The 18,153-nt window shown below is 38.7% G+C and overlaps 1 protein-coding gene across 3 annotated transcripts in view; it reads left to right on the top strand.

Moving 5' to 3' along the window:
- Positions 1–18,153, top strand: part of TBL1XR1 (TBL1X receptor 1) — a 108,242-nt gene that overhangs the window by 83,102 nt on the left and 6,987 nt on the right. For all 3 annotated transcript variants that reach the window (XR_005955175.1, XM_041467725.1, XM_041467724.1), the window contains 13 exons: positions 2,903–3,005; positions 5,174–5,319; positions 6,773–6,992; positions 8,964–9,096; positions 10,015–10,156; positions 10,445–10,508; positions 10,611–10,708; positions 12,380–12,440; positions 13,594–13,715; positions 14,188–14,262; positions 16,648–16,775; positions 16,958–17,123; positions 18,004–18,105. Coding sequence is in view for 2 of the 3 variants with exons in the window: in XM_041467725.1 (XP_041323659.1) it covers positions 2,948–3,005; positions 5,174–5,319; positions 6,773–6,992; positions 8,964–9,096; positions 10,015–10,156; positions 10,445–10,508; positions 10,611–10,708; positions 12,380–12,440; positions 13,594–13,715; positions 14,188–14,262; positions 16,648–16,775; positions 16,958–17,123; positions 18,004–18,105 (1,515 nt within the window). In the remaining variant the exon portion in view is untranslated. The remainder of the gene's footprint in view (positions 1–2,902; positions 3,006–5,173; positions 5,320–6,772; positions 6,993–8,963; positions 9,097–10,014; positions 10,157–10,444; positions 10,509–10,610; positions 10,709–12,379; positions 12,441–13,593; positions 13,716–14,187; positions 14,263–16,647; positions 16,776–16,957; positions 17,124–18,003; positions 18,106–18,153) is intronic.

The following is an 18,153-nucleotide window of genomic DNA, read 5'->3' as shown; positions in this document are numbered from 1 at the left end:
TTTAGAATGGGTTTGGGGCATAAAGCTGCAAATATTTTAAGATATTATAATTGTCCCCATACAAATTAGGCTGCAAATCTAAGACTGCTAGGAATTACGTGTTAACTTCTTATTTTTGTCTCATTTTTATGTGTCTCTTTGGTGATTTAATTTCTGCATATAAAATGAAGAGCAATATTAATATCTATTAAAGTGTCCAAAATGCGTAGTTGATTGCTTGTGAAAATAGGGAATCTGGGGGAATTAGCCAGCATTGATGAAGTAATTTTTTTAGGATGTGGGGTACACGTGTACATGCATGGGTCCGTTGTCACAAACAATGTGAGAGTGGGCAGTGTAAGCCTGGTGTTAATTCAGAATGTGTCACAGGGAAATAATGATTGTATCTTCCTCTACTGTATTTTCTCTTTAACATGACATTTTGCTTTGGGTTGGAAGGAAGGTGGCTTGCTCCTGCTCGTTCTTCTGACATTTCTTGTGTCACTTGGCTGTGGGATGCTGTCCCCAGGCTCTGCCCGAGCCACAGGGCCTGGGGTGGGGGAAACACAGAAAAGCCCTTCCAGAGCACTGAAAATATGTGCAAAGCAGTATTTTGTTAAAACACTGGAACCTTTTGCACCCTTTCCAGTTTCAAGCCACTCACCAGGCAAACTGTGTGTTTATTGGGGCTGTTTCTGTGTTTTTCTGGTGGCCAGGGTGCCACAGCTGGTGCTGCAGTGCCACCTCCTGATGGCTGGGCAGGACCAGAGCTGCTTGTGCAAAACACTTGGAACCAGCCTTGGAAAAATGAGGCTGCTTTGATTCATCTGGGGTGCAGAACACTTTTGACAGACAAGCAAAACGTTGGGTTTTGTTTTTTTTTTCCCCTTCAGCTACCCAGCTACATAACAGGTGAATTGATGTGGCACCTGCACGGTTCTGCTTTGAGGGGGGAGCCCTCTTTATATAAATAATTCAGGATCTCTCTGTGTGACAAATAGCACTTTCATCCGATTTCTGTGGTTTGATCTATCGTTTTTGGTGATGCAGCAAGATTTTGAAACTCTGTGACAGACCCATGAAACAAACACTGCCATTTGTGTGTGTGTACGTAATATAAAAAAACCTGCTTTATGAGTCTCTTTAAAGTTAATTGCCTTCTCCTCTGAAGGAAAATATTGTTCCTCTTCCTACAGCATTTTTCTGTTAAAAACAATCTTAAAGATAATTTGCTCCATGTATGGTAACAAAACTTAGCTAAATAAAATCAGTTTTTGGTCCTGCACATGCTGGAATTGGTTGCTAATGCATGAAATGGCTAAAAATGTCATTTATTTTACATTCTGCTCAGTAAACAAGTCCTCAAAGTATATAGTGGAGTTTGACAGTGATGTCTTGTTCCCCAGGTGTGGCTGGGGCTGTGGAGAGGTGGGTAGGGTTGGTATCAATGTACATCCCTGTATCAGTCCTGTTGCACTAACTAGAAGTCATTGTCCTGGGGCAGCTTTTTCCTTTAGAAATGAAAAGGATTTAAGTAGAACTGAAATTTTATATTTTTCCTTAAGAAACTAAAGCCATCTCCCCCCCACAGCCTGGCTGTGAGCTGGGTGACCACGTGCCTGGGGCAGGTTTGGGGATGTCTGTGTGTGGTTTCAGGCAAATAAATTCATTTTCATACCCAAGTTAATCCTTTAGCCTCTGCTCTTCTTGAGGTGTTTAACTGGATCTTGTGTCCAACACTTCCCCACTGGAGCAGCAGTGGCAAGTGGCCTGTCCATGCAGCCATGTGGCAGGAGCCCTGTTGTAGGAAAAGTCACTCTCTAGTACTTTTTTGCATCAGATCCCAGGTAAAACTTTGTCAAGTAACAGTAGGAAAGTCACTTTGCCTTCTCAGACTCCAGTTCTGTAGGAAAAGCAATGGTGGTGGTCAGCTGGGTAAAAACCTGGGAAGGTTTGCTGATGGAAAGTGCTGGACAGATAATTGGAACAGGAGGTGGACGTTATTTCATAACATGTTCTGAAAGCTGATGTTTTCACTTGTTTACTTGGAAAGGTCAGAGTTTTCAAACATTCAGGCATCATGAGAATGTTCTCAAAAATGAGACTTCGGGTTAGAAAAAACACTGCATTCTGTCTCTTCATGTCTTAAAGATTGCTGCTGCCTCATATTTTCCAAGTTTATGATCAAAAGTATATATAGCCTGATACATGATTTGTCTTTCTAAAAAAAATTGTGTGTGTGTAAATATATATATCCCATCAATATTTTTGAAGCACTGATTGAAACCCTAGGGAAACATTACTAAAGTTTAAAGTTTGTTTCTAATGTCAAGTATTCCTGTTGCAAAGCCAAAAGGTACGGCTGAGCTGTTTTCTAGTCTTTGGTGGGGTAAGCTGGGCTTGTTTGAACAGACAATGTTGTAGCTCACTCTGTTCTGCACCTTTTCACTAGAACAGGAACACCTGAAAATTGGAGTAGATAAGAATGTAAAAGTGAGAACCTGCCTGGATGCCAATTGAAACAAAGTTTTTGGTCTTTGTTAAGCAGGCAGAGAGAGACCCATGTTATAAATAATGTGTTCCATAGCAGTCATATAGATTGGATGAAACTTTGTTTTTTTTTTTTAAAACCTGTGATAGGACGCCTTTTTTAGTACTTTTAGTATTAAACAGCAGAGTTCTCCAGTCCATACCAACTTGCATCATATGAGAATCCAGCCCGTTAATATTTAATTTACTGACCTTTATTTATTTGAGACAAATGACTTTTTAATGACTCCAGTAGACTTATTTGCATTATAAAATAAAGCCATTGTCTAGGTTGCCAGGGAGCTACTTACTTTATAAATATAGCATTTGTTGGGAAATACCTATTAGGTACTAAAAATATTTAATTGACCTACTTTTTTTTTATTATTTGCAGGGTTGTGTCCTTTGTTGTGACCTCATGGTTTAACTGGGAATAAAGATGAGTATAAGCAGTGATGAGGTTAACTTCCTGGTATATAGATACTTGCAAGAGTCAGGTGAGTTTTTACAATTCTGGTTATTAAACAATGCATAATTTATTTGATCTTGATCTGCAGCTGGCTTTAGCAAACACAGGCTCATTTAATTATTTTGCCAGTAGGCATGGATTCTGTCTGAACTGTTTCTTGGTGTTTCTTCTCAACAAGAGAGTGAATTCCTGCCAAGTTACCTTCTGTAACTTAATCAGATTTAGTCATTTGGAGTCTTCAGATGGCAGTCAAGCAGCCAAGGACTCACTCGGTTGCTAAAATGCATTTTCCTGGAGATCACTTCTCCACAGGGTGATGATGGCACTTTGCACCGTTTTCTTCAGGGCTCCTTGAAGAAGAAAATAGAAAGATCAGCAAAATGCTGTTTTTTCCTGTTGTTTTGGAGTGATGGTGCTCCTGCCAGCTGGTCTTGTGCAGCTGAATTCCTTGCCTGAACGTGACTGTGGGAGGGCAGATGTGTCTGTGTCTCAAAGGAAGAAGTGACAGCTGTGACTATGACTTGTATCACTTGATTCTAAATAGAGGTGAACAGATTTTTTACAGGAATAACCCTTGAGGTTCCCAAAAGCCTCCATCCCTCCAGGACCTTCTTTTGGAGGATCTTTCTGAGTAGCCAGGATCTCCTGCTTCTTAGGAGAAAGAGCAAAAGACGCTTGAATATTGTCAGACTTGAAAGGAAACCCTTTTCCTATCATATCTCTTCACACTGTGTCTGCACAACACGAGAATGCAGCAGTGCTCCCTTATTTTTAAAGCTTCCCCAGCCCAGTCAGATCAGCAGTTTGAGTTTGTGTTGCATGTTTGGGTTTCTAGATGCAGCCATATGGCTTCAGGGAGTTTTGTGGTGGTGGTTATTCGTGAAGCTCTGTAAGAGACAACATCATCTTTTACTCACAACTGTGATATTGATTGCTTAACACAACCTACATTTAGAATGGGAAGATCTGACTGGGAGTCAGGGCATGCCCCAGTAAATGAACAAGTGATGATTGTCAGCTGGCAGGAGGGAATATGATTTCAGCAATACATAAAAGAAGTCTGCATATTAAAGCAAAAATACACTTTAATCTTAAGACTGGAGTTTAAGAGATCAGCTTTAATGTATATACATATAGATATATAAGAAAATGTACACATATATTTCATATTTTACCTTGCTATTTCAGTCTTTATTGATTTGTAGTTTTTGTTTAGTGATTGCTGATGGGTGGCTTCAGGCTTGTTGGAAATGCATTTGGCTGATGCAACATATGTCCACTGCTCCTGGACTTCCCAAATTGAGGAGAGAAACTCCAGAAGCAATGGTGGATGACAGACTTTTACAGTTTCTGCTTGTCAAAAGAAAGCAAAACCTCATTTTTCTGCCCGAATTTACTGAAAACTACTACACGCTCTTATTCCAGTTGCAGATTGCTTTTGTCATAGAAGCCAAACTTACAAAATTGCTTCATCTTCATTTGAAAGTTTGCAGGCAGCTTCTTGCTTACCTGACAGGGAAAAAGAAAAAAAAATAAAAATAAAGTGGTTTAAGAAAAAATGCCATGACAATAGTTAACTTGCTGAAACAACTATTTTTCTCTAGCTTAAATTCAGTTTTTCAAAGTGATCAAATAAATAGCAAGCAGCTACCATTGCTGCACCATAACATGTTTGCCACTTCTTACTCAGTGCACAGTGCTGATGTAGCTCTAAATGCCAGAGCATATACAATTGTGGCACTATGAGCTGAATTCTGTTCACATACAGATTCATTTAACTTTCATGAGTATCAAATCAGTGAAAATAGCAAGTGAGTCTTGTGTCTTGGAGATATATATATATTTTATTAAATACTACATAATCATACAATGCTTACATGCAGTTTGTGAATATATGAACACTTTTAAATGCTATAGTGAATTTTGTATTTTATACTGACTTGTGCACAAATGTTTTGCCATTGATACTGTAATTAATAATTGTTGTGTTTATATATGAACTTCGCTTTTCTCTTTTTGTACACTTAAACTGTGAGGGAATTGAGGTGTTTTGACAAGTTTTTGGTAGTTCAGAAGTATGCTGTAGCATTATACTTTGTGTAATTTGCTCAGGTGTTAAACAGAAGGTCCTACCATGGCACAGCAAGTAGCATTGTCTATCTGTAAATAAATTCTGACATCTTTGCCTTGTTTTAGGGTTTTCCCATTCAGCATTTACCTTTGGTATAGAGAGCCATATCAGCCAGTCTAATATAAATGGTGCTCTGGTGCCACCAGCTGCTTTGATTTCCATCATCCAGAAAGGTCTGCAGTATGTAGAGGCAGAAGTCAGTATTAATGAGGTAAGGAGGCTTTGCCTGCAGGAGTGCTGTGTCCTTGCTTGCGCTAAGTTTGAATGTTAGTATTTTTTCTTAACTTTCTTCTATGCTTTTTACTTCATATTCCTTACTTTCTGCTCGTGTTCACCATGACTCTAGTGGTGGAACCAGAGTGGAGTGACATAACTGGGTGGGGTTTTGCCCAGTGCAGCCACTCAACACCAGGCATGGTGTTCTGGCTCATTGCTTGAAGATCCATTGTCTGCAGAGTTTTCACCCTCCTCTAATGTTGTAGTGCATCTAGTGCAATAGGATAATAATGGAGAGCATCAATCTCTTCATTTTTTGGTTTGTACACTGGCACTAGGGAGATGGGAGAGCACTGTGCAGCTCTTGTTTGGGCTCTTGTGTCATCACAGTGAAGTAATGTGAGCCCAAAGGCAAGATTTCCAAGGAGAGAGGGGGTTTGAATTTGTGGCAGGAAGGCTGAAGGTATATGCCAGTTTGCCTTTTGCCTCTGCTGGCTAATTCATCTTGAGCAGGACTTGTTAAATTTGATGTTTAAATGGTTATTCCAGCAGTACAGAAAGCTATGTATCTTTCTGCCTGATGCTGCAGACACTCTCCCTCAATTTCCATTCTCATTTGTGCCTGGAAGGTGAGAAGCCTTTCTGTGTGTCAATCAGATTACTGAGGAAACCTTTTTTTTTCCCATTAATTCTGCTCACTTTCCAGTCTCCCTTATGTCTGCTGTTTGTGTGGTTTTCACAGTCCTAGTGAAGCAAATCCTTTCCCTTAGGAAGTCTCAGAAAAATAAAGCAAGTGATAGGAATAGAAGAAGAAGACCCTATATTTATTACAAGGAATCCTTCTAGTCCCTAAAAATAGATCCTTACAAAGCCCTAGCATATGTATAAGAGTATTTTTAACTGGGTCTTGTCCATTTCAGGATAAAATTCTTCCTTGTTGTTTGAAAGCATGCCAGCACAGTTTAAAAAAAGGAAGAAAACTAGTCAACTCCCCAGATAATATGTTTATGGAAAGTATTAGTCTAATAAGACTATAACTTCACAAGTCAGTGACCCGAGTTGCAATGTTTGCAGCTCTCTCTTCAAACAAACCATTAGATTTTGCTGCAGCCACTCATGTTTGAAATCATATTCATAGCTAGCTTACAGAATTTTTTGCTTTAGCAGACAATTCAGCAAACTCGAAACAAGAAACTTTTGATTCCACAGGCTCTCCCAGAGGCCTGCAGTGGCTTTTTTTGCATATTTATGGTGACCACTTAACTTCAGACTAAAATTCCAGTCCTGACCACAGCAATGATGATATATCACTTCCAGCACCATATGTAGACTGCTTTGTTATATTAAATCAAAATGTTTTCTTCAGTTTTGCTTGGAATTTTTGCCTGTAATGTTAATTTGTACTTGGTGTTATCTTTTTTTTTTTTTCTCCCTGTGCTGTAATTTAGGATGGTACCTTGTTTGATGGTAGGCCGATAGAGTCTCTCTCACTGATAGATGCAGTGATGCCTGATGTGGTACAGACAAGACAACAGGCCTACAGAGACAAACTTGCACAACAGCAGGCAGCAGCTGCTGCAGCTGCAGCCACCACCAACCAACAGGGATCAGCGAAAAATGGAGAAAATACTGCAAATGGAGAGGAGAACGGAGCACACACTATAGCAAGTAAGTTGAGACAGAAATTGCTTTAAGCTGGGTTAGCATTTCCTAGTTCTTTATCATTGTATGAGCTTGTAGACAATGAGGTAAAAATATAGAGTTTGGAGTAACCCTTCAGCTTGCAGAGAATTCCTTCATCACGGGTCATACTCGAACAGATTGTGTCTCACCTTTGGTTGTCCCCAGTTTTGATATCTGGGGTTGCAGGAGTCAAAGTTCTGAATTTATTAATTCACAATATTCCCTTGGCTGGTCTCACTTCCAGTACTACTTCTTTTCCATCACCTGAAGGTTTTTCACAGGGCCCTTGCATAAAAAGGAAAAAAAAAATTGAGCAATTCCTGAGGAGAGTCCAGTCCATGGCTGGTTAAAACTGACTATTGCTGGTGAAGCTCTGCAAATTCCTTCCAAAAAGTTCTGTAAAACCCATGGATCCAAGAGCTGTGCCTGGCTTTTCTAGTGATACTGAGGTCAGGGTTGCTGGGACGAGCCCTGTGTCCCTAGTCTCTTTTATCAATATCAGGTTTCACTATTTGCTAGTCAAAATTGCTCAGTGTAACTGCTCTCAGGTTTGCTTTATTTATGAATACCATTTTAGTTGTGGTTGGTGAAATAAATGGGGTCTGTTTGTCATCACTGGTCAAAGGAACATATCTTACAATGAGGCTTAGTATGGAAAAGTTTGGGTCAGGCATTAAACTGTGATTTTGAAAATACTCTTCTGGAAGTCTGAATTGCATGTTTAAGTGTAGGAGTTACAGTTCTTTCTGTCAAAACACCTGAAGAAATTACATTTTTGAGAGAATATTAATATTGAGCCATGTACAAGTTTTACAGCCTGATTTTACTAGGTTTTTCATTAGTATATATGATAAAGAGCTAGAAATACATTCTTTAGCTGAAACAAATAAGGTCTCTACTTTGATGCTTTAATTTAAAAATCTCAAATGAGTATTTACTTGAAAACTGAACTGGATAGAGGAAGGGTAGACCTCAGATCTCAGCCCTGTTAAATGTGATCTACCAGCAACCCCTGCTGGCTGTACAGCACTTCAGACTGGCATCGATCCTTTGACTGAAACAATGCTTTATATGGTGCTTTTTCTGAAAAAATACTCATGTTTTAATAGCCTTTTCTATTTTCTCACATGCACAAACAGTGACAGAAACCCTTAATGCTAAATTAAGCAATAGCTGTGAAATGATTTCTTTAACCGCAGTGAATAAATATAGAGCAGGTGAACTGTGCAGCATTCCTTACATTCTGCATTTGCACTCATCATGAATTTAGTTTTAATAACAGAAAATGATTGATGGTAGATGCCGAGAAAACTGTTTTGTCAGTTGAATTACCCCCAGTATGTTCTACAGAACAATATGGTTTCAGTCTCACTTCCATGCAGAAAGTTACACTGCCATAATTCCATGGCAATTGCTGATGAAGTTGGAGAAGCTTGGTTATGTTAACTCTATCACCAAATGTGATTATATTCATTAAAGGCATTTTGTAAATGGAGTGTTGGAGATGTAGATTTAAAACCTGTTTGACTGCAATTGGTGAAAAAGATTTTTGAAAAGGAATATGTTATAAATGTATTCCTACAGCACAAGCTAGACTAGTAACATATTGTACTATTGGGCCTGAAAAACAGAGTACTTGTAACAGCATTTATTTTTTAGCATAGCGAAAATTTAACTTTTGGCCCTAATTCTGAAGCTCCAAATTTAAATCCATTTGGATGTGAAGGTTTACAGGGGCGAAGAGTTTTCTCACATTTTCGAAACTCCCCATCTGTTTATAGTGCTTCATTAATTGGAACTGAAAAAATAAAAGAGCATGACAGCTCCGTCAAATTTTTGAATCGCATAAATTGTGAATTTTTGCACTCATGGCATAAGAATATGAACCATACAGGAGTCGCAACATCCCAAAATACTAAAATCCGCCGCTCTGTACTGTTGTTTCCCATAATGCAGATAATCACACGGATATGATGGAAGTAGATGGAGATGTGGAAATCCCTCCCAACAAGGCAGTGGTGCTGCGTGGCCACGAGTCCGAGGTGTTCATCTGTGCCTGGAATCCCGTTAGTGACCTTTTGGCCTCAGGGTACGTGCACTGTCTGTGTCTGTGCTGGGGCACACTGCTGCTGCGTGGGCAGCAGGCTCAGGGAACACCTACCCCAAGCATCAGATGGCACAGTGCTGTGTGGAAAATAGCGCTTTTAATTGGAGATTGTTATTATCATTATTGTTATTATTGATGATGATGGTACACGGGAAGGGCAGAAAGCTCAGGGAACATCTTCCCCAAACATCAAATGCCACAGCATTTCTTCTTTAGAGAACAGTGCTTTAAAATTGAATGTATTATTATTTAGTTATATGCAATCAATTAATTAATATATAATCAATATATAATACTAATTAATAATCAATTAATAGACTATAAAATACAGTTATAACATAAAAAATATAAGTATTATAATATATAATACTTATAAAATATATATATTATTATATATATTATATATAATATATAATACTTATAAAATATATAAGTATTATAATATATAATCAATAAATACTGTAATATACATCACATAGCATATATATTGTGTAGCACGTATCATATATATCATTATATTATATATTTTATATATAATACTATGTATGTAGATATATGTATATGTAATATATATAACACATACATGTACATAAATATATTTCTATAATGTATGTGTAATACATATAAAATGTAAATATGAGTATATGTAATATATATTAATAACTATATATAGTGGTCTGTGTAACTATATATAAGTATAATACATATTATCTATTCTTTCACATCCCATATATTACAATGTCATCTATTATTATAGTATATTATGGGTCTATGGTATATTGCACGTTATATAACACTACAGACTGCCCTTACACTGATCCATGTGCGTTTGCACATGGAACGAGCGGGATGGCCCATGTGTGAGCAGCAGGATCTCTGTCCCCACGGGGTGTCCTGCAGGTCTGGCGATTCGACAGCGCGGATCTGGAACCTGAGCGAGAACAGCACGAGCGGCTCCACGCAGCTGGTGCTGCGGCACTGCATCCGGGAAGGGGGGCAGGATGTGCCCAGCAACAAGGACGTCACCTCGCTGGACTGGAACGTAAGTGCCCGTGGCAGCGCTCCCAGTGCTCCCGGGAAAGCCCTGCCTACAGCACCTCATGGTCACACCTTAGGTGACAGCAGCGCTGGCCTCTGTGGCAGCACCTGAAATATTTCTGTTTTGATCAGCGTTGTAACTTCTGTTATACTTCAGGAACTTCTTTCTAAAAACTTTCAGTCAATAAAATATCATAAATCCTATTCACATCTATTCTACCTCAAATTTGCTTTGTGCTTTTAGCTTTGAGTTAAGCATAAATAAATAAATAAATAACCTTTTTGCTGGCAGAGTGAAGGTACACTTCTAGCAACTGGGTCTTATGATGGCTTTGCGAGGATATGGACTAAAGATGGTAAGCAAAATACTTTTTTAATTTACGATATATTTTCCTATATTGTGGCTCACGGCATAGTTTTTTATTTTTTAATGTATTCATATCAATATAAATTTTCAGGTAATCTTGCCAGCACCTTAGGGCAACATAAAGGTCCTATATTTGCGTTAAAATGGAACAAGAAAGGAAACTTCATTTTAAGTGCAGGAGTGGACAAGGTGAGATAATCTTTGGTAAAATTAAAATTCTTTCCTTCACCGTTATAATCTAACTGTAAGCAAAATAGCAAAACTGTGCAAAGTAAGTAAATGAAACTAAAGGCATGGGATGTAAATATGTGCTTACAAAGATCTTGTTATGCTTAGCTATGTTTCCTTGGTTTTTATAGTACTTTATTGAGACATTTTAATTTCCTAGATTGCAGTGTATTGAAACCAGAAACATTAAACCTTTGTAAAACTAAACCATCTAAATTCACTGAAGCACTTCAAGCAAAGCCTTAGGAAAACAATTCTGCTAGAGGGGTAGGTCGAGGCTGAGTTGGATATCAGTCAAAGCTGAGAATGATTATAAAGATTAGAGCTGGAACTTAAGGGAAGTTGATATATGTGACTGGGGAGGTGCCAGTTGTGTAATGCCACGGAGCTTATTGTTTGTCTGGGTTTTATTTCACATCTCTAAACAAAGTCAGGTTTACAAGGTCTTTCAGCTCAGAGCTGTTGTTAGTGTGAGAGGTTTTATGTATGAGTGGTAGGAAGGGCACAGAGTGAAGGGAAATGTACTTAAAGTGAATTCAGAGAATCAAATAGACTATAGCAAGAGTAAGGAGAGTTGATTTTTTCCTCTGTAACTGATTCAAGGTGCAGAAGTCAGCACAGGTTCTCTCTTAGAGTGGCAAACTGAAACCTCATTACAACCTCTTAAAACTGGCAGTGTCACTGCAAAGTAGTAAATTTTCTCCTTTATTTGGTTTTTTTTTTCCCTGCATGCATTTACTTGGTTTGCTTTATTAGCCAGCTTTATAAATGCTTGTGCTGGCACAAAGGAAGAAAAATTTAATGTCTCAAAATATGGAAAGGATGTGTTTACTCTTTTGGCATCTGTGATGGTTATGCCAGTTTTTAAATATTTGTGGAGGTACAGCTTTCATTTGCAGGAAAATAATTAAGGAAGAACTAGAAACCTTGTTTCAGTCAATAAAACTTCTCAGAAAAACTGAGATTATGCTTTGGAAAATATTCTGCTTTAGCAGAGAGAAGGATCCAACCTTAGGCTCCTTTTCCATAGTTATTTTGTGTGGTCAATTCATGCTTCCATTGAATTTGCTGTCAAAATTTTCATTGGTCATTGAGGTAGGGCAGGGATATTGGCATACAAGATACTGATTTTGTCATGTAAGGTTTCTTTAACCAGAAGGTTATGAAAGTATTGGCAGAGAACAACATAGAATGAAATTACACCCTTAAATTTTTCAGTATGTGACTAACTGTTAATAGCATCTCCTTAGGAACAAGTGAGTAGCTGATAGTACAATTTGAATATACAAGTATTTGAAATTAAAATAGGTGTGTGGAATGGATTATGAGAATATATAAATAGGACTAAGGGGATAAAACTGTTTAAAAGCCCACAAATTCCTTCTTCCCTCTAGACCCCAAAATGTTGTGGCTAAACATCTTTCTAATGCAATCTTAAATTTTCTACTGTTTTCTGTACATCTACTACTATTTCTTTTAGTACTGGATCAAACTCTAGAAATGTATAATCAAGAGCAGGTTTGGGTGATGGTGAGCAGGGCAGGTATTCTCATACTTGTGAGTGGTGGTAGTTGTGGGGAAATCAGCAATTTGTACAAGTTTTTTTATTGTAAATTTATCTGTTTAACACAGACCACAATTATTTGGGATGCCCACACTGGCGAAGCCAAGCAGCAGTTTCCTTTTCATTCTGGTAAGTCTTGATTTCATCATTCAGATTTGTCATCTGAAAAGACAAAATTTTAAATAAATAAAAAAATCTGATGTTTGTGGTGCTTATTTGCATAATTTTAAAATCTTACAGGTGGTCTTTGGTTACTTATAGTCCCGTATTGGAACATTGAGAATGTAAACAAAGATGGATTTGTTCTGATTTTATAACTCACAGTTTTATTGCAGTTCCAACAAAGTCACAGGAGATAAATAATCCACGTATTCCTGACTTTCTGTAGTATGCTGGCAGACAAATCATGTGGGCAGGCCCCAGGGATTAGTGTTCATCACCTAAGGACTGCATTTCTCATCCTGCTGCTGCAGAGATCCCACCCCGTATCCCATTGTTCCCCTGTCCCTGGGTTGTTTGGCCACAAACCAGCTGACAGCATTCACTGGCCAGCTGGGGTGGGAGTGCAGGAGGTCAGACAAATTGCCTTGTGGGCTGCATGCTGAGCAATCCTGCCAGAGTCAGCTGGAAGACAGAATGGAGAGGATGGCAGACATGTCGTTGAAGGGCCTTTAAGAAACATGTCTCGTTCCCACTCCTTGTTCCTCCGGCGCCACGTTTCCAGAGCCATGACAGCAGTCAGAAACATCAACTCAGCATTTACTCCAAGCAGTTCTCTCTGTGCTATCTGCCATAAATAGCTGGCTTGATCAAATGGAACGTGTTGCCCATGATCAAGCTTCGAGTTACCACAGCTTACAATGCTGGAATTAAGAAAGGAAATAAATCCTCACCCATCCGTGTGCAGGAGCTGCTGGTGCAGATGAGCTCATGCATGATGATGTGTGAAGTTGTGGGAACCTGTTCTTGTGCTGACTCCTGAGATTTGTTTATAGATGACTTAACTACAGCTTGATGTCCTGCTGCACTGTCTTCTGTATAGCTTTGATTTCTAATATGTTCCATATTATGATGACTTACATTAAATTTGTTCCATTTTGTGTAAGACTTGTTTTAGCTGCATTTCTTACTGTTCATAGTGTTTATCTTCAGAACAGGTGTAAAGTTAATGATTGCTTCCTGTTGGCTTTTGTTCCAAGGTGGTGCATGCTAAATTTGTATATCAAATTCCTGCAGAGTGTGTACTTATTTTAAGTTTTAAATATCTTTCTTTTTATTTTAGCACCAGCATTAGATGTTGATTGGCAGAGTAACAACACATTTGCCTCTTGCAGTACAGACATGTGTATTCACGTTTGTAAACTAGGACAAGATAGGCCCATCAAAACCTTCCAGGGTCACACAGTAAGTACTGCAAAAAGGGGGTTGCTCTGTGATATTTTTATTAGTTAGAGATTGGGGGCTCAGTAAATTTACCAATACCCAGAACTTGTGTAATTGGCTACAGGCAGTAGATGCACACATAGGTAGTTATGGTTAAGGACTTATGGCAATTACAATCTTTGTGTTCAGAACAATTTTCACCCCCATGTGCAGCTTGTTTTGCCAGTGTCAGGATGCAGGAGTGAGCTTTAGGAGAAGCAGCATGGTAACTTCAAGACTTTACCAGGTGGTGTACAGGAATGTATGGGAAATGTGATAAATAGATAGCAAAAAGCTGTTAGTTGTTATTGAAGGCAAAGCTATGAATAAAAATTAAGTGTTAAAATCCTGGCAATTATGCAAATATTCATAACTGCTGTCCAGCTTTATCTTTTGTAAGCTTATTTTGTAATGGAGGAGAAGACTCCAACTTACTCTCTTTGTTCACTTTTAGAATGAAGTAAATGCAATCAAATGGGATCCAACTGGTAATCTGCTGGCATCCTGCTCTGACGACATGACTCTAAAGGTAATGGGAGTTCTGGGGCTGGGCCTTGTCTTTGTAGATTCTGGAATACACTCCATTAGCCTGGACATTCCAGCACTATCACTGTACTTGCTGTGTTGCCCTATATTCATTCTTTTTTAATATAACAAGGTTAGGCAATCCTAGAAATCCTTGTTAATCAGGGCCAAGCTTTGGTCCAGAGGACTTGTTACAGGCTGCCAGCCTGAGACTTGGAGCATGATTTATTAGGTGCTTTTAGCTGTTCACAGAATCAGGTCATTAATCATTAAACTGTCACGCTTGATGGTTGCTTTTGGTTGAAAGAAAAAATTTGGAATGCATATCAGGTAGCACATTCAAGAATGGGTGACTTGCTCCTTTCCTGGTTTTCTTCTGCTTTCCCTTTCTTTCTAGTTAAAATCTTTGGCATGTTGTTTCTTCAGAGGCCATGTGCTGGCCTGGATTTTTCCAGTTCATCAGGAGTCATTCTGCAGTTTTCAGTCACACCTACACTTGTCCTCCAAGTGATTCTCAGCTATGTGCTTTCTTGTAGAACAGGGGCAAACTTGTGAGTGCAGAGGACACTGCAGCTTACACATGTGACTTCAGGGCACTCTAGAGATCCCTACAAACCTGCCACCAGCAGAAATGAGGTTGTTCATGCCTGACAGGCCTGTGCTGCTTCCATGGTTCTGATGCTTTATATTCACTGGGACCTTCAGCCCTGTGCTTGGTAGAATTTCAGGATACATTTTTTACATCGACAGCACTGTCCTGCCAGTAACCCTTGGGACAGTTAATTCCATGCAGCTCACTGCTGTTTAATCAGGGAATGGCTGAATGAGTAGCCACATATCCCTCCTCCTGGCACACGGTCAGGCTCTGGCAGGGGAAATCACCTTATCTAAATACAAACACTTAAGCATTAAGCCTCCAGTCTAAAGCTGGATGTCTAGACATCTCCAGTCAGCAGTGTCTAGCACTGCTGAAGAGCAAGTTATCCTTTCCTAAGTGTCTTAAGTGTGATGAGGAATCCCCTGAGAGCATCAGTTGTTCTCCACTGGCAGTGCATGGAGTCAAAATAGCCAGCTTAAGCCAGGTATTTAATACTTAAACAGCTAAAACTCCAGAGTGATGAATTCCAGTCTGGAGCTTGAGCTGCTGTTGCTGCTGCCTCTCCATGAGTAGAGGTGACAACTGGGAATGCGTCAGCATTTGTGGGATTCAGGCAATTAACTTCTTGGTGGCTGTTTCAAATGGAGCTCAGGCTGGAAAGAATGGTACTGTTTTGTTCAGGATTAGCTCAAAAGCCACGTGCTGGAGGCTAAGTCTACACATCACTAATCACTTGTGGATCACTTACTTTTCAATGGCAGAAGGAATAAATACCAGGTTTGGAAGCACATGGAAGGTGCCTAGTGATTTATTTACTTGGCCAATTCCTATCTGCAGCTTAACATTCTCTAGGGCAACTGATACAGACTCTTTCATCTATGCTAGTTTTGGGAAGAGAGGCTAGACTTTGATCCCATCAATTAAACTGGAAATACAATTTCAATTCTGTCTGCACATTGAAAATCAATTTCCTCTTCAGCAAAGCAGCAGTTCTGAAAAGCACCATTTGTTTAGACATGCACCTCAATTGCAGCTTAACATGGTTGGGCTTAAACATGCTCCTGGTAGCTTTTCCCAACAAAAAGTGAACTAAAAGCATTACTGAGACAGATATTGTTAAAAATAGCATTCAGGTGGTTATCTACTCTTTAAAATTTCTGCCATATAAAAGCCTTCCCAAATCCCTTCTGTAGAAGCCATATAAACTCTTAATAGAATAAAGTTATTTTGTTTATTGGGCGTGATCATACAGGAGTTGGAGTCCTCTAATGAACTCTTTGAAGCACTGAACACTGAAATCTGGCAATGCAAATACTAATATGTCAGGAAAATGCCATAGTGGTATTTGTGTCTCTGGATTTGTATGAAAACAGAAAATGTCTCTACTATCCCTTTATTTCACTCAGTCTGTGTAGCAAGTTCATTTAAAAATAGGACCATGATATTTTATCAACTCAGACATGAACATTTACGTACTGCTCTTCTCATTTCAGCATCTGCTCTCATCCCTGCACTTTTCAAGGGGTTTGCAGTTCACTCAGGCAGTTTGGTATCTACAGGCAGCCACCTTTATTATTAATTCACCTCTCTGGGGACTTAGAGAATGAAAGGTCCTGGAATAAAACTTGGCATAATTACTCTAGAAACCTAACAATTGTAGCAAATGTTTTGAGTGGCCTAAAAGATAAGTCAGTCTGGAAATGATACAGGAGAAACATGTAAAACATGAAACATGTATTTTAATACAATATTGTGCTAACTTGTTTGTGTTTTCCTCCCTTTTTATCATAGATCTGGAGTATGAAACAAGACAGTTGTGTCCATGATTTACAAGCACACAACAAAGAAATTTATACTATCAAATGGAGTCCTACAGGACCAGGAACAAATAATCCAAATGCCAATCTTATGTTAGCAAGGTACTATTTAATCCTGGTTTTAAATGCTTGTTACACATTGTTTTTACCGCACTTTCTGTAAGTGTAAGTTCACAGAATGTTTTGAAGCATGTAAGATACTTTATCATATTCTATTTGTATTAGCAACAAAAATATGTTGAATTGAGATGTAATTAATCTGGTTTTTTTTTTTTCCTTGACAGTGCATCCTTTGATTCTACTGTTAGGTTATGGGATGTAGACAGAGGAATTTGTATTCATACTCTGACAAAACATCAAGAACCTGTGTACAGTGTAGCTTTCAGTCCTGATGGCAGGTACCTGGCCAGTGGCTCCTTTGATAAATGTGTACACATCTGGAATACACAGGTATTGCTCTTGTCTGTGTTGAGAAATTTGTATTTTGGTCTTTTCCATCCTTCCAACCTTTGTTTATCCATTATACTTCAGCCACAATGAGCTTTGTCATCTAACACACTGGTTTTCTCTTTGTTCTGAGATAATTTCTTTTAATGATTGTACATTTAATTTCTCTCTTTGAATGGTTGCCTGTGGTGAGGTAATACTTGTCTTTACATTGTCTTAGCAAAAAAAAAAACAAAAGGACAAAAAAACCCAAAAAGACCCAACCAAAAACTCACCAACAAAACCCCACGTTGAAAAAAGTTTCTCCAAGAACATATTTCATCCAAAAATAGTCTTTGTTAACTCTGAACTTTAAATTCTTGATAAACAGGGGCTTTTGTGAAAAATGATGACTGGGTGTAGACATACTAATCTGACTGGCTGTTTCATTGAATTTCACTGACAAACAAGAGAATGCAAAGTGAGGGAAGATAATGATGACAAAGTATTTTTATGAAACTTTCTCAAAAAGGACACTATTACTTGTTTTGTATTTCTGGCAGAAAAAAAGTGCTTGTTGTGTTTGAAAGTCTAAAGACCTTGTTGTCAGGCGTGATGCAATCTCTGGCTACTGGGCATTGGGTATTAATTTCTGAAAGGCTCGTTTTAGTAATTGGAAGTAGTTGTGACCATCCCCAGTTTTGCCCATCAAACACAGGAGCTCAGATGCAATGGTTGTGCCACATTCCTTAACAAGGTGCTGAGACTGTCCACAATTCTCTTCTGGACCACATTCCTCTGAGAAGTTTAGCTTTTAAAAACAGTGAGGAAATTTTACACGTACAAATTGTGCTTGCTCACTTTGATTTTGTTGTACTAATTACTTGCCTTGTCCCTTTTTTAGACAGGTGCCCTAGTTCACAGTTATCGGGGAACAGGAGGGATTTTTGAGGTTTGCTGGAATGCAGCAGGAGACAAAGTTGGAGCAAGTGCTTCAGATGGTTCAGTAAGTGTTGCTTGATTTGGTTGGTTTTCCAATAACAAACATCATCTG

This window comes from Pyrgilauda ruficollis, unplaced genomic scaffold, assembly GCF_017590135.1.
Source record: "Pyrgilauda ruficollis isolate IOZ18807 unplaced genomic scaffold, ASM1759013v1 scaffold21, whole genome shotgun sequence".
Taxonomy (NCBI): Eukaryota; Metazoa; Chordata; class Aves; order Passeriformes; family Passeridae; genus Pyrgilauda; species Pyrgilauda ruficollis.
The sequence above is the reverse complement of the archived record's forward strand: the minus strand, read 5'-3'. Positions and strand labels throughout refer to the sequence as shown.